Below are 14,197 nucleotides of genomic sequence, written 5' to 3'. Positions count from 1 at the left end.
TGAGTATGGTGGCGGGAGCATCATTATATGCGGCTACCTTGCTGCCTCAGGCCCTTTTCAGTTTGCTATTATCAGTGGAACAATTAACTCAGAAGTTTATCGAGATATTTTATAGAAACAAGGCCGACAGGCGGACAACAGATGCGTCCCTCTATGCCAGTTCCAACTATGCCATTTTCCCCCCCAAACGCCCCCCTGGCCTCCTCCTAGCCTGTCAACGCCCCCCGAGGATGTACTTTTTGTTTATTGGTCATCATGGACACTCCAAATATTGTGGCAGGCAGCAAGGCAGCAAAATGGCGAGACATGGCTTTATTTTTTGCAGTTTAGGGTATAATAAGCTTATCATCATTCTTGGATTTGGAAAAGAACCATAGGCTATGATTTGAAATTTCACATAGCCTAGATGAAGTAGGCCTAGGCTACATTACAAATTACCAGACATTTATTAGGCCTAACAACCTTTAGTATCACGCCATTTCAGCATTATGTGCATGTGGCAAAGAATCTAAACATCGACAAATAATAAATAAATAAAACCGTTTGGGTGAATCATGCGCTGACCCTTTAGGTGAATTATGGACTTTTTTTCAATACCAGCTTCACCGTCAAGGCACAAAGCAGTGAACTTCCGTGCCAGAGTTTATCACACGACTGCAAAGCAATTACGAAAGACGCGTTCTCTCCTGTACTCTCTCTGAGCGCAACGAAAAGCACCATTGCCCTTCCAAATGGCAGTTGGTTTGATTTTTTAAACTCACTGCAGCATTATTTTTTAAAAACACGCATTTTGTGCATTAATAACGTGAAACTCAATTAACCCAGAATGCTGCACGTGAGCTCTCTACCCTGATTCTGGAAAACAAACATGGCGGCAACTCGCTTTACTACCTTAATAATGTGTTAATCCGACGCTAGATTTCTTAACTGATGAAAATCGAAGGCAGAAATCAACATTGTAGTGTCTAAATATGAGGTCGATTGGTCTATTTGTGGCGTACATCACGATCGGCTGAGTTGTTGGCCTCACGTTTGTCAGTTAGCCTGTGGCTAGGCTACTTTTCGCCAACGTTAGCATCCGGTTTAGTATAGAAAGGCTATGCTTGCACGCATTCGCTCCGTAGTCTGCCGCCTTGTGGCCACAGGAAGGAACAATTTAAAGAAAGCGTTTCAGACAGACAACAATTGAATGAAAGCGTTTCAGACGGACAACAATTGAATGAAAGCGTTTCAGACGGACGGAAATGTAATGAAAGCGTTTCAGACGGACGGACGGACAGACAGACCCTGTTATAGAGATGCTGGACGCATCTAAAAAAGTGGGTAGTCTATCACACTGTTGAAGCACACAAGAGGATGGGTGCTGAAATGTGACAACAATCCATACATTAGAAGCAAATCGACTTTTGAATGGCTTCATAATAATGAAATACACATTCTGGAATAGCCCAGTCAAAGCCCTGACAAAAAACAATTGAGATTATATGGCATGAAGTCAAGAAAGCTATGTACTCCAGACATCCCACAAACCTTGCTGACGAGAGGCAGTTTTCTAAAGAAGAGAGAGACCAGATACATCCAGATTGTTTTGTTAATCTAATCTGCAACTACAGGAAACATCTGGTTGAGGTTATTGCGACTAACTTAGGGTTAAAACCTATTGAATTCAAGGGTGTACTTACTTATGCCTTGCTATCCTGTGAATGTTTACATCTTATGGCCAATGAAAATATGAAAATTTGTAAATGTTTGGGTTGAATTAGTTAAAGCAGACTCTGGTTGTTCCTTCTTGTGATTTCCGGGAAGATCAGACCATGTTTTATGACCAATTTTGACAGAAAGGTAAGAAATTTCAAAGGGTGTACAAACTTTTTCCTGGGACTGTATGTCTAATTTCAGGAGGGGGGCTAATAATATCGTCCTCAACTGTATATACATATCTGGCAAGAAAAGAAAACTAGGCTAATTCTGTAAGACAACAAAAGTACAGTTTGTGATGTACACAGTTATCCTGGCTTATATTGCAACTGCACTCACATAGGAGCTTCATCATCAAATATTATGTGTGTCATTATGGGTAAGTATGCAGGCCCAGACTAATACAGTGTTATGATGGCATCCAATGTTGCATTTTGGTAGACGCAGCTTTGCTTAGTTATAGTTTACAGACCTCTCCGAGGTAGGATCAACACATCTTTGAAATGTCTCTGTACTATGGGACACAGTGAGATCCAATCACATTATAGCCACGTATCCCCTTTACAATACACAGCATGGCGGATTTTTTGTTGCCACCAATGAAAGGGTCACACAAGCTGATATGTTGTTGTACCACCTTTTTAGTTTTGATTATGATACACATTTGGTGTTGTATTGTTTCAATTTAAATTCAAACTTCTACAATGTCTGAATTTATTCTCTTCCAGTGTCGCATTAAGTTTTCAGCCAGATCTTGTATTGATGGTGGTAGGGTCTGGGTTCTGTGTATAAAGCCTTTTCCTGCATATCCCAAAGATTCTCCCTGAGGTTTTGGTCTGGAGTCTGTGGTGGCCAATCCATGTGTATGCCTCCTGAAATGCTCATGCTCCCTGAACCATGCTTTCGAACTTTGCTGTAGAGCAAACACAAGCATGCAGGTGTTCAGTGAGGTGACGCTTACAAGTGGTTTGGCCAGAGAGCGTTGAAAGGCACTTCTTCTTTTGCCTCTTGGGCTGTCACGGTCCTGGAAAAATGGGTCTTTGAAAACACTGTCCGTCAAGCCTCTGTTCAGTAGTCTGCTTAGTTCACATTTGGCCCTGAGGTTTCCATGCCTTAGCAGAGTTGCTTTATCTGACATACAATGATCAGGCTTGGGTTATATATTTTTCTGGAAATAAGAAAGTGTCACTCACTCATTTTGAATGTCAATACAGTCAGCACAACACACATTACATGAGAATAGCTTATGGATGGATGGATGAATGAATGGGCGAATATTTGACATTGGCTATAGCTAGGCTACATTTTGGATTACTTGATCAACCTGACAGAATTTACCCACCACTAGATGGAGCATCAGAACAATTTTCTATCAAGGCCACAACAGAGAGGGACACACACACACAGGATTAACGTTCATTAAGGCAAAATAAAATGTTATAAACATTGATGCATCTTGATCTATCCAGATTTAGGCTACTGAGTCATCAAAGAATAGCATTTATCTAGGACTATATTTAATTGAATTATTTAATCTATTAATGTTGACCTTCTCAAGGAGGATCTGGCATACTGGCGGAGCATTAAAATGGATTTGAAGTTGTCCTGTTGTTCTAAATTCATCAAGTAAGTGGACAACACGGAGGTCCATGTGATGTGTTACTACATTTAAACATTTCTGAGACAGGATGACCACTGTAGATTGAATCACTTCCCACTTACTACGACGGTGTGTAAATCCTTTTCCGCCCTGGGGGAGTCTTGGCAGCATCTGCATGCTTTGGAACAAGTATCCTATTCCCTCAGCCATATGCAATGTTGCCTATTAGTTGTAGCCCAATATGTATACTTTATAAACATAATTTATATCGAGAAAAAATGGCTTGCTGTCAACGCGTTAGTGCGCGCGCTGCGCTGGAAATTACGCACGGGACCACATATCGATGGCCCGGGTATCCATACAAATATGCCGGAGTAAAAACTCGTCCACTGGAGATTCACGCCTACGCTCTGTACACTTCGAGGCTGTCTGATGGAAACTGCCGTGATGTCGGCACATTAGAACGGTGACTAATATAGCAGCAGGCCTACAACTTCATCGCGGTTAGTGTTGACATGGCATGTCTGGAGTTACCATAGACCATCTGAGCAGGAACGCACCCAGCAGCACAGATTTATTTCTGTTAAACGCACACTTTCTGCACAACTGTCTTCGGCTGCTTTCTGCAATAATCTGGGATTTGGCATATTATTATCAACGATTTTAGACCGGATCTTAAACTTGTGGGTACAGCGCAGCCCACTGGAAACTTTATAAACTTTGGATTTTCAAGAGCTGTCCAATTACCCAGTTATCTCTCGGCACTGATTGTTGTAGGATGCGGGTGCTCCTCTTTGCCTCTGCTGTGATTTTGGTGTGTGCCTTGGCCAATGCCGCACCGAGAGCAAAGTGTGCGTCTCGATGCGACCTAAACAAGTGTCCTGTTCCAAACTGTCCTAATGGCTATGTCCCCGATCGTTGCAACTGTTGCTTGATGTGCACCTTACGTGAAGGCGAGGTATGCGGGCGCAAAGATGACTTGCGCTGTGGTGAGGGCCTGGAATGTAAGTACCCTGCCGGCAAGCGTCTCTCCAAGGGAGTATGTCGTTGCAAAACTGGGCATAAGGTATGTGGCAGCGATGGGAAAACCTATGGAAATGGCTGTAAATTGAATGCGGCCAACCAGAAAGCAATACAGCGCAGAATGAAGGCAATTACCTTGTTGCACAAGGGACCCTGTAAACCAACAAACAAAGGTAAGTGATCTATTTTTGCAAGAAAATGTGTTTATGCCTACATTGGACACGGTGGTGAGGAAGTGACCGAGATGGGGTGATGGAGATGGGTGCACAGTAAATTCTGCAGTGCTCATTTAACACTTAGAGAGTTTATTTGACATCATTTGGACTCAAATGAACTCTCTAAGTGTTGAAGTAACACCGCAATATTTACTGTGTGGGAAATTACTCTGGCTAGATTCGTACCTGGGTCCCCAGAGCAGTGAGCTGATTTGCCAATGAGAGTATTGGTGTCCTGCGCCACAGCACCCCTCCTAGTAAAAAATCAGTTTGCCACATCTAATAATATTATATGAATAGGCCCATAATATTATATAAATCATACAATCAATTTGTATGATGATACTTCAGTTAACATTTAATGTACAAATAAGTTTCACCAAAAACACTCCAACTGCGGAAGCACTTGTTAGAATGGCAGTTTGCTTATATTTAAGATCTTGAAACACTTAATCAGTCATGGAGTATTTTGCAGATATTGCACAGTGCACTGTGTAGTGTTAATTCAACACATTAAACCCTTAGTGCAGAGCCTATGTTATAACCTTATGGTCACCAAAATTGTAATGGCTATGTCTTAATCTGTTACTAAAGGCTCTCAGTAATGTCATAGCAATGTTGTTATGATGTAGTAAATAGTGAATAGGCCCGCCGACAGCCCCATCTGCACTAAGAGGCTATATAGGAACCACACTACATGTTAAATTGATTTCTGGCTGAGTGTTAAATTGACTGCAATTTATTGTCAATATCTTGGCAAGCTTGGGTCCTACATGTGCATGATCAGACCCTACATGGGAACAGACAATCCCACCATGTAACTAGAAGTATGAAGTTAGTCAACAAGTCAATAAAACCAGAGGACATGACCAGGGTCTTCATTTACCCAGGAAAGCTTGTTTGTATGTCAGCTCAAAATGAAGTTAGAGTGCTTTGGGTCACTAATCAAAGTATCCAGATTTTCCCACTTTATTTCTTTGGATGCAATTGCTGTGGAATGTCAACCCTTTCACAACAACAGGCAAAGACCATGGGCCCATAGCATTATTGTAATTGTGTTGGCATGACAAATTGGACGTCAGCTGAAACATTTTAGTGCCTCTGACCATTGACACCAACATGTGTTTGTAGTTCTATTGTGTCAAAATTAGGTCTTACGTCCTAGTAGCCTATAGATATTAGGCCTTCTACATACGTAGTAGAGTATAGATATGCATAAAATCGGAATAACACAAATGTTATGTAAAAGCAAATATGTGTAACTGGTTGTCGTATATTAACACTGCCAGAGACCTGGCAACTACAGGTCTCGACTTTGCTACTAACATTTGTATTTTTTTCTGCTAGTGCAGGTCCTGCACACCCCAACAGTCCAAGATACAAGTTCAATTTCATTGCAGACGTGGTTGAAAAGATTGCACCAGCTGTTGTCCACGTAGAGCTTTTCTTGAGGTAATGCTAATCATTTATCTTGGAACCTATGGAGTCAATTGAATGGATGTTTTTTCACCCCCAATGTACATCTAGGCCTACTACAAAAATATGTAAAAAGGCAGAGGTATGAAATGTTCCTGTCAGAATTAGAAATCCTGCATAGCCCTTTTCCAACCTGTGGTCCTTAAGGCAAGTTATTATTGCAGAGTAGAGATTTAATCATTTGGCCTGCTAGAGTTGGCTGTTTGAGTAAGCTGAGGCATGTGTTAATAACAGCGGAGGTGTCAATATTGTTTTCAGGAAGTGACAAACACAGCCACGTCCTTCTTTTACGTAACACAGGGCACTTAACCCCTTAAGACACTGACCCTGTTTTAAATGAGCTGTTACCAGCATGGCAATGACCAAGTGGTAATATTTAACTAAGGTCCTGTCCACTGCGGTATAGTACCGTTGTATAGTTTTTTTCAGTGGCTATTACAACATTCTAGTCTTGAGTGCTCATGTGATGTGTGAATTGAGAGCTGGTTGCATGAACTACAGGACAGTTTTTTTTACTTCCCGAGCCTTCAATTGACACTGACAGGGTTGCCAGATGAGGCTGATGATTTCCAGCCCAAAAAATGCTCAAAACCCGCCTAGAAGCACAAAATCCCGCCCAATTCTATTGATTTCTATGGCAAAAAGTGGCCGGTTTTTCTGATAAATGCCATTTTTACCCGCACACAGCCGTCCTAAACAGCCCAATTGGGCGGGAACCAGCCCAATCTGGCAACACTGGACACTGATAACTTATTCTCATTTTTATATAGGCTTCATTGTAGCCTACATGTTTTTATTACGTATACATGGATCAGTGAGGTCCCTCTGTTTATCAGTACTTAACTGCCTCCTCTGCTCTCTTCCTCAGCCACCCGCTGTATGGTCGCCAAGTACCTCTCTCCAGTGGCTCGGGTTTCATCATGACTGAGTTTGGGCTGATAGTGACCAATGCCCACGTGGTGACTAGCAAAGCTGTTGTGACCGGCCAACAGCACCTCCGCGTCCAGCTTCACGATGGCAACGTCTATGAGGCCACCATCCGCGACCTGGATGTCAAGTCTGACATTGCTACTATTAAAATTAACCCTCTGGTAAGGACTTACTTTGTGTGTCAGGCTTTTGGAGTTGCCCTTGAAAGTGTTCCTGGCTCCCCGAAAATAGTTTGCTGCTAAATAAGGCAGGGTATATTGCACAACATTCATTGTACCCTTATAAGACATGTAATAGTTGTTATCATCATCATCATCATATCATAAGCTTATATTTGTGAAGCAACAGATACCATGTAGCCAATACAGTGTATACGTACTACAATGTAGGCCTTCACAAAGTGTACCCGTATCCAGCTCACCAAATGTGTCTGCTGCAAGCATATCCTACTCAATCTCTATCTATACCAGACATCTTCTACCCTCATGTAATCACTGCCTAATGTTAACACCTGACATTTCTTGACCTACATTTAGGCATGGGAAGCACAGAGGTGTAATTTTAGGAAAGGTAGAAACTAAGTAACTGGTCCAAATATTTAAACATGTGTTAATGGTTAGATCTGCACTGTAACTGTTTTGCTTGGATGAATCTAATGTCTCTTCCCTTGATGTGCGTTGGACTAGTGTTTCTCAACGGGGGCAGTACAGCCCCCCCAGGGGGCATTGGGGAGCTTTAGGGGGGCGTTTAGAGGGATACAGCTGAGAGAGGACTGTGCTTAGTTTCCATTGGTGGGCATTAGTCCATTTATTTTTTTAATACTAAGGGGGGCGTTGTCAGGCTTATTAAGAGGTCATGGGGTGGGTTGGGAGGCTTGTGATGAGGCCAAGGGAGTATTTGTTCAAAAAAGGTTGAGAACCAGATCAGCATTTGTTGTTTGTATCAGTCAAGATCTATATGGACTAACTTAAATTTCTAGAAATTGTTTCTCTTTTTTTCCTTTCTTTTCTTTTCTTTTTTGGTAGAAAAAGCTGCCTGTGTTGTTACTGGGCCGATCAACAGACTTGAGACCTGGCGAGTTTGTGGTTGCCATCGGCAGCCCTTTTGCTCTCCAGAACACTGTCACAACTGGCATAGTCAGTACAGCGCAGCGGGATGGAAAAGAGTTGGGGATACGAGACTCAGACATGGACTACATCCAAACGGATGCCATCATTAATGTAAGGCAGCAGTAGCAGATTCTGCATGCATGCATGCCTCTGACAATAATAGGTGCACACACACAGTGCTTGAAGTGGGGGGGGGGACTCAGTGGAACTCAGTGGAACTCAGTTCCCCTTCCTCATAATGTTCATCACCAGTGTTCCGGCAGAACTCATGTCGTGCGCCGCTTTTTATAAGTGGTGAAAGAAAAAAAACTGGAAGGGTTCCTGCACCTCTTTTTTTCCACTTCAAGCACTGCGCACACACACACACGTACACGCGCACACACACACACACACACACACACACACACACACACACACACACACACACACACACACACACACACACACACACACACACACACACACACACACACACACACACACACACACTGAAAGAAACTACATGATGCATACAGAAGTGTTAAAACCAACCCTTTTTCAGTGGCGCTGAAGACATTTCTGTGGACAGACACTCAATGTCCACACATTTTCACTGTGGTTTCACACAATTTGTGCATTTGTGTATAGTGTGAAGCAGTGAACAGGCCCCTCAATAACTCACTTAAACTTGTTAAAGACCAAACGTCTAAAATTGCAATCATGATCTGTTATAAAACATTGTAATTTACCTGATATTTATGTTTGATAACACACACACACACATGTTTTAATGTGTGATCAATGTATTGTGTGATCAATGTAATGTGTGATTTATGTATAATCAACAAGATTGTGATAGTCCTCTAATATGAACAAAAAACACAAGTACTACTGATGTATGATGATGTATGGTTCTTTCTGCCTTTTCCCCTTTTCCACCTTTCTTGTATTTATCTTCCTCCATCATTTGGCTAATCTCATCCTGAATGGTATAGTATGGAAATTCTGGCGGCCCACTTGTCAACCTGGTAAGTATGTAGGCTACCATAGTATTAAGTGTCGTAATACTGAACGCATGTGTTTTTGTACTGTATAAGGCTTGCATGTCATTTTAGGATGGTGAAGTCATTGGGATTAACACCCTGAAGGTGACAGCAGGGATCTCCTTTGCAATCCCCTCTGATAGAATCAAACGCTTTCTCGATGAATCCCTGGAAAAGCAAAACAAAGGTAAACTCAGTGCCACAGGAAACCATGACACAAATTCAGAATTTTTTTTTTGTCTTATTTAAAGGGGCTCCAGGTAGGATTAAAAGTTTCATTAATCACTGTCCTGAGTCAGCCGATGGTTATGTGAATCATTAGTAAGTGAACAATGATTCTTGACCACTTCCACGGTCCGCTGTCAGAAAACCCCAAATGCAACTTTTTGACAGAGCGGTCCAAACGAGTGTCGTGGGAAACATTTCATTTGAAAAATTGCTTTACATACCGTATTCAGATTTGTATCAACTGCTGGCATTCCGTGATGGAAAACATTCTCACGACAAGTTTATTTCAACAGCATTTTTTCATTACAGTGCAAATTTTGAGACAACACAACCAGCGTCATCCTACCTTGTGCCCCTTTAAAGTTTGCCTCACATATCAATATGATGTATGTTGTATGTTTGTCTTATCTACTGAATTGTCATGTCAAAAATGTTCCCATAAACATTTTTAAATCAAACACTGCAAACATTTTATAAACCCTATACAATATGCCCTAGGCCTTTATGAATTGTTCAAACAGCTGGACATTCACCCATGATAATTTGTCATGTTTTTCTTAGAGGCTATTAACGTTTACCTAATTGATGCCGTACCTTACCTACCATGTGTGCATTTCAACAAACAATTGTTAACATTGTATCTGAATTGCAGTCATGCAGAGTATGCATAGGACTTATTCCCCAGGCCTGTATCTTCAGTCTGCAGTTTCTGACTCGGGTGAGAGAGCACCTATTCTTCCTCTCCATAGAAGTCCTTCACGATGCTATATTGTGTGTTGCTGCAAGCCTATATTGGAAATATTTTTTTCTTCTATACATATTTGCAGTAGCCTACATTTCATGAAGGAGGAGGACAATGAAATGGAAAACATGCATATCGTACAATATCTTACTACTGCAGACTTTCTACTGCTATACTGATAGAAATGTCTTCTCTGCTTTCCTGCACCTAAACGAATCATGTTTGTGTATTGTGTAAAACACATGATATGTTACTCTGGTTCATAGAGCTTAAAGGCAGTAAAAGGAGACATATTGGCATCAGAATGGTCACGGTCACGAAAAGGTAAAATGTGACGATTGCAAAGCAAAAGCCGTGACGGCTTTTTTCTTTAACCATTCTTTTTATTATTAGTGTGATTTTATAAGCATTCTTGTTGCACGGTGAGCAATAAACCTGCTTAATAAACCTTGCAGATGGGCAGCAATGCGTATCTGTGAACTAGCATGGACCTCTGTGTACTTTACAGTCTGGTAGAAGAGCTGAGGCAGCACAATCCACACTTCCCAGATGTCAGCAGCGGGATCCTGGTCCATGAAGTGATGCCCGACTCCCCAGCTCACAAGTACTGTACTGTCCATCCGATTTCAGACAGACACCAACTACACATGGCATATTGTTATTGCGTTTATGTTTGTGTGTGTGTGTGAATGCGTGCGTGTGTGCATGTGTGTATGTTGCACTTTCTCACACAAACCCTGGACAATTGGTGCCGTGCGACAGCCACCAGAGCGAAAGTGGGAATGTGTGTGTGTGTGTGTGTGTGTGTGCGTGTGTGCGTGCGTCTGCCTGCTTGTGTATGTATGCACCTTCTCATATGAACCCCGGACAATTGGCGCAGTGTGGCAGCCTCCAGCTGGTGTATGAAAGTGGGAAAGTGTATATGTGTGTATGATGTGTATTTTGAAAGCACTTTGAGACAACTTTAGTTGTGGTATTACATTAGGCCTATATAAAACAGGTTGTATTGTAATGAACACATCTAACACTCTGATAGACAACAACATGTATCACAGTCTGACTTCCCCACAGATAGTATGCATTAACATGCAATACTTATGTTTTGTCTTTGAAGAAGAAGTTTAAAAGTGTTGTTTTGCTCTCTCTCTCTCTCTCTCTCTCTCTCTCTGTCTCTCTCTCTCTCTCTCTCTCTCGGTAGAGGTGGCTTAGAGAGAGGTGACATCTTAGTGAAGCTGAATGGAGTGCCAGTGGCCAATACTGATGATCTCCAGCAGGCCTTGCAGGAAAAGGGCCCTCTCCTGTTCGAGGTGCGACGCGGCAATGACGACCTCCTCTTCAACATCGAGCCCCTCTTCAACGCACAGTGATAGACCAGACCTCCCCCTCTGCCCCTGACTCATTTTTTATCAATAAAAGTTAACATACAGGTACACTAGTCTCAGCTTTATTCAGTGACTTAGTGTGAAATTTGATCATACCAAAACAACCAAAGTGTAATGTTTTAACAGATTACATTAAATGATCAGTTGCTGTTGATAGCCTGATGGCTTAAGTGATGTTGGAGAACTGTTGCTACAGGGTGTGTTCATTTGTGGTGTGAAGCAATGAAATGAATCTGCTCAAGGGAATCAAAGTTGGGAAAATTGGAAGACATTCAAATATCCGATTTTATTTAGGTAATTACAGTATAGTGGTGACCGCCTCTAGCAAGTTTTATATCCACATGCAGTTGAAAGTGCACTGTCATGTTGCTAAGCATACACAGGAGCGCATCATACCATTCTTGGCCATAATCTGGTGAGATACTGGCTAAAAACAAGTAGCCATACACACATCAGTTATACAATAAGTGAGAATGGTTGCTATTGAATGACCAGAGATTGTTATGAGTTTGAAATAGGCTATTGTACCCATAGGCTATAAACTAACAATGTGAATGAAAACTGGTAGACCTCATTCAGTAACTCTGGTTTCACTGTACAGAAAGTTCTATTGATATCCGTGCAAACATGGTTCAATAAGTAATGCAAAAGTAAATGTGTGATATCTGCAACATTGATTGCAATTTGGACAAATGTACCTCGGCTAAATGTCCTTATGACGTGGTAGTGGCATAAGTATCATCAAAATGATTTGCATAGATTAGCTGGCTCCATCTTGACTGGTCAGTGCCAGGATGTTCCTGGATCGTTTTTTCGTGCTTCTTTTCTGTCTCATCCTGGTTACAGAAAAAAAAACATCACTTGTTTGAACGGCGATGGCATTTCATGCATGTTATGTCAATAAAATGTCTCACAGGTGGTAGATGAATCTGCAGGGGTATACCTTTGATACACAGGTACCTCTTCCTATTGGGAAAATCACATAAGCTCAAATAAAACTGTAATTTGTAAAACAAATTAAGCGTTAAGAAAAGATATGGATGTGCTAATGACACATGTTCAGTTGAGAAGGGGAATAGTTAATATCCCAGGTTAAGATGCAGACAAAGGCTGAACAATAAAAGGCGATTTCAAAAGTGCATACTCCTTACTCTAAAACTTATCAAACATGTCCCATAATTCCAGAATAGTTTCTACCTCAAGAGCAAGGACGTAGGTGTCATCACATAAATTAAGTTGATCTCTGTTTGCATAGGTTGCACTGTCAGCGTCCTCCAATAAGCACCGTGCTTGAGCACCATTAAGCCTCTTTATTCTGGGACTTGTGTCAACTGGGACAATGTAGGTGTCATCATGTGGACCAGGTCCGACCCTGTTTGAATAGGTTGCAGGTTCTGTGTCCTGTAATGGTCATCAAACAAAGCAGATCAAGCTTTTATGCTAACAGTTTTCAGTCCTCACTGCCTGATGACACTGACGTGCAATTTTCACACAACATGACGTATTTACATCATATTATGGAAATAGTCACAAAGACAACTTGAATTATCTCGTGACAAAATTACAAAATTAATTATCACTGATATTTTGCAAAATTAAGCAGTGTATCATTAACCCATTGATGCCTGAAGCACCTGCAAAAAAAGGCTGCTGAATGTCTAAGCCAGGGGTGTCAAACTCAAATTGACTGAGGGCCAAAATCAAAATCTGGAACTAAGTCGCGGGCCGAACTCCACAATTCTTTTTAAAAATGGACTAAAATTGTTCATGCATACACTTCATACTCCTAGTTAAATTTCACATACACTCTTTCCCATCATATTTGTTAGTTCAAATATGTCTACACATCCTGTGACACAGCAAATTGCATGTTCGAGTCATATTATGCTAGACATTGATGGTGTATGTGGGCCAACTATAATAGAGATTTGAAATAATCTCGCGGGCCGAATAAAATGGCTCCGCGGGCCAAATTTGGCCCCCGGGCCTGAGTTTGACATCCCTAAGCCCTTTCTAAAGAAAAGTTGCCCTCAGCCTATAAAAACCTAAATATTTCAGCCTCTGAAGCACATAAAAACATGCAATAAGTTGCATTTAAAAGCTGAGACCCTCATCCTGCATTAGAATGTGTTCATTCAGCTCTAACATACCAAGATTTTTAATAAAATTGTCTCAAATCTCATGAGCCTGAACATTGCATCATGCAGCTCCAGGCGCCAGGGCCAATGTTGCGCAACGCAACATCCATCAATGGGTTAAAATATAAATATATCTTTTTACCCTTTCAGGAATGTGCTGCATTGACTGAACAGCCCCCTCCAGCTCCTCCCTGATTAGACTTAAACCCAAATTGGGAGCTGGATGCTGGTCCACGATGAAAGCCAGAGCAATATGCATAGTTATTCAAATAACCTGCAATTTGCATATATTTGCTCCATCTACCAGTCAACCTCCAGTATACAGAGCACAACACACTGTATGCGCCATATAAAATCTGTGTAGCCTACATACTAGTTGCCTGGAATGGCTTTCTTTATTCTCTTCTCTTCTTCTCCTGGTTAGATAAAAGAAAACAATCAGCCTACCGAGTCTATTTTATATGTGGGAGATAGGTAGGCCTATGTATTGAAGGCTGGTTGAAAACTATACATGATGGTTAGAAAGAGTGTCACATGCCTAATAGGTTTACAATGACAACATACAACTCCCTGTGTGTCAGATGTCAGTGTGTCGATTTTATGTACATAGCCTACACTACTTGAATACACAGTG

The 14,197-nt window shown here is 41.5% G+C and overlaps 1 protein-coding gene across 1 annotated transcript; it reads left to right on the top strand.

Annotated features, from left to right (window-relative positions):
• The first annotated feature begins 3,699 nt into the window (after positions 1 to 3,699).
• On the top strand, positions 3,700 to 11,473 carry htra3a (HtrA serine peptidase 3a). Its single transcript, XM_063220482.1, has 10 exons — positions 3,700 to 4,494; positions 5,889 to 5,988; positions 6,881 to 7,103; positions 7,968 to 8,162; positions 9,026 to 9,058; positions 9,146 to 9,260; positions 9,954 to 10,019; positions 10,310 to 10,367; positions 10,552 to 10,647; positions 11,242 to 11,473. The coding sequence occupies exons 1-10, from the start codon at positions 4,077 to 4,079 to the stop codon at positions 11,408 to 11,410; spliced, it is 1,473 nt and encodes a 490-aa protein (XP_063076552.1). The 5' UTR covers positions 3,700 to 4,076; the 3' UTR covers positions 11,411 to 11,473.
• Positions 11,474 to 14,197: the final 2,724 nt, after the last annotated feature.

Source organism: Engraulis encrasicolus, chromosome 16 (assembly GCF_034702125.1).
Source record: "Engraulis encrasicolus isolate BLACKSEA-1 chromosome 16, IST_EnEncr_1.0, whole genome shotgun sequence".
Classification (NCBI taxonomy): Eukaryota; Metazoa; Chordata; class Actinopteri; order Clupeiformes; family Engraulidae; genus Engraulis; species Engraulis encrasicolus.
Note: the sequence above shows the minus strand (reverse complement) of the source record. Positions and strands in the feature narration are given on the sequence as shown.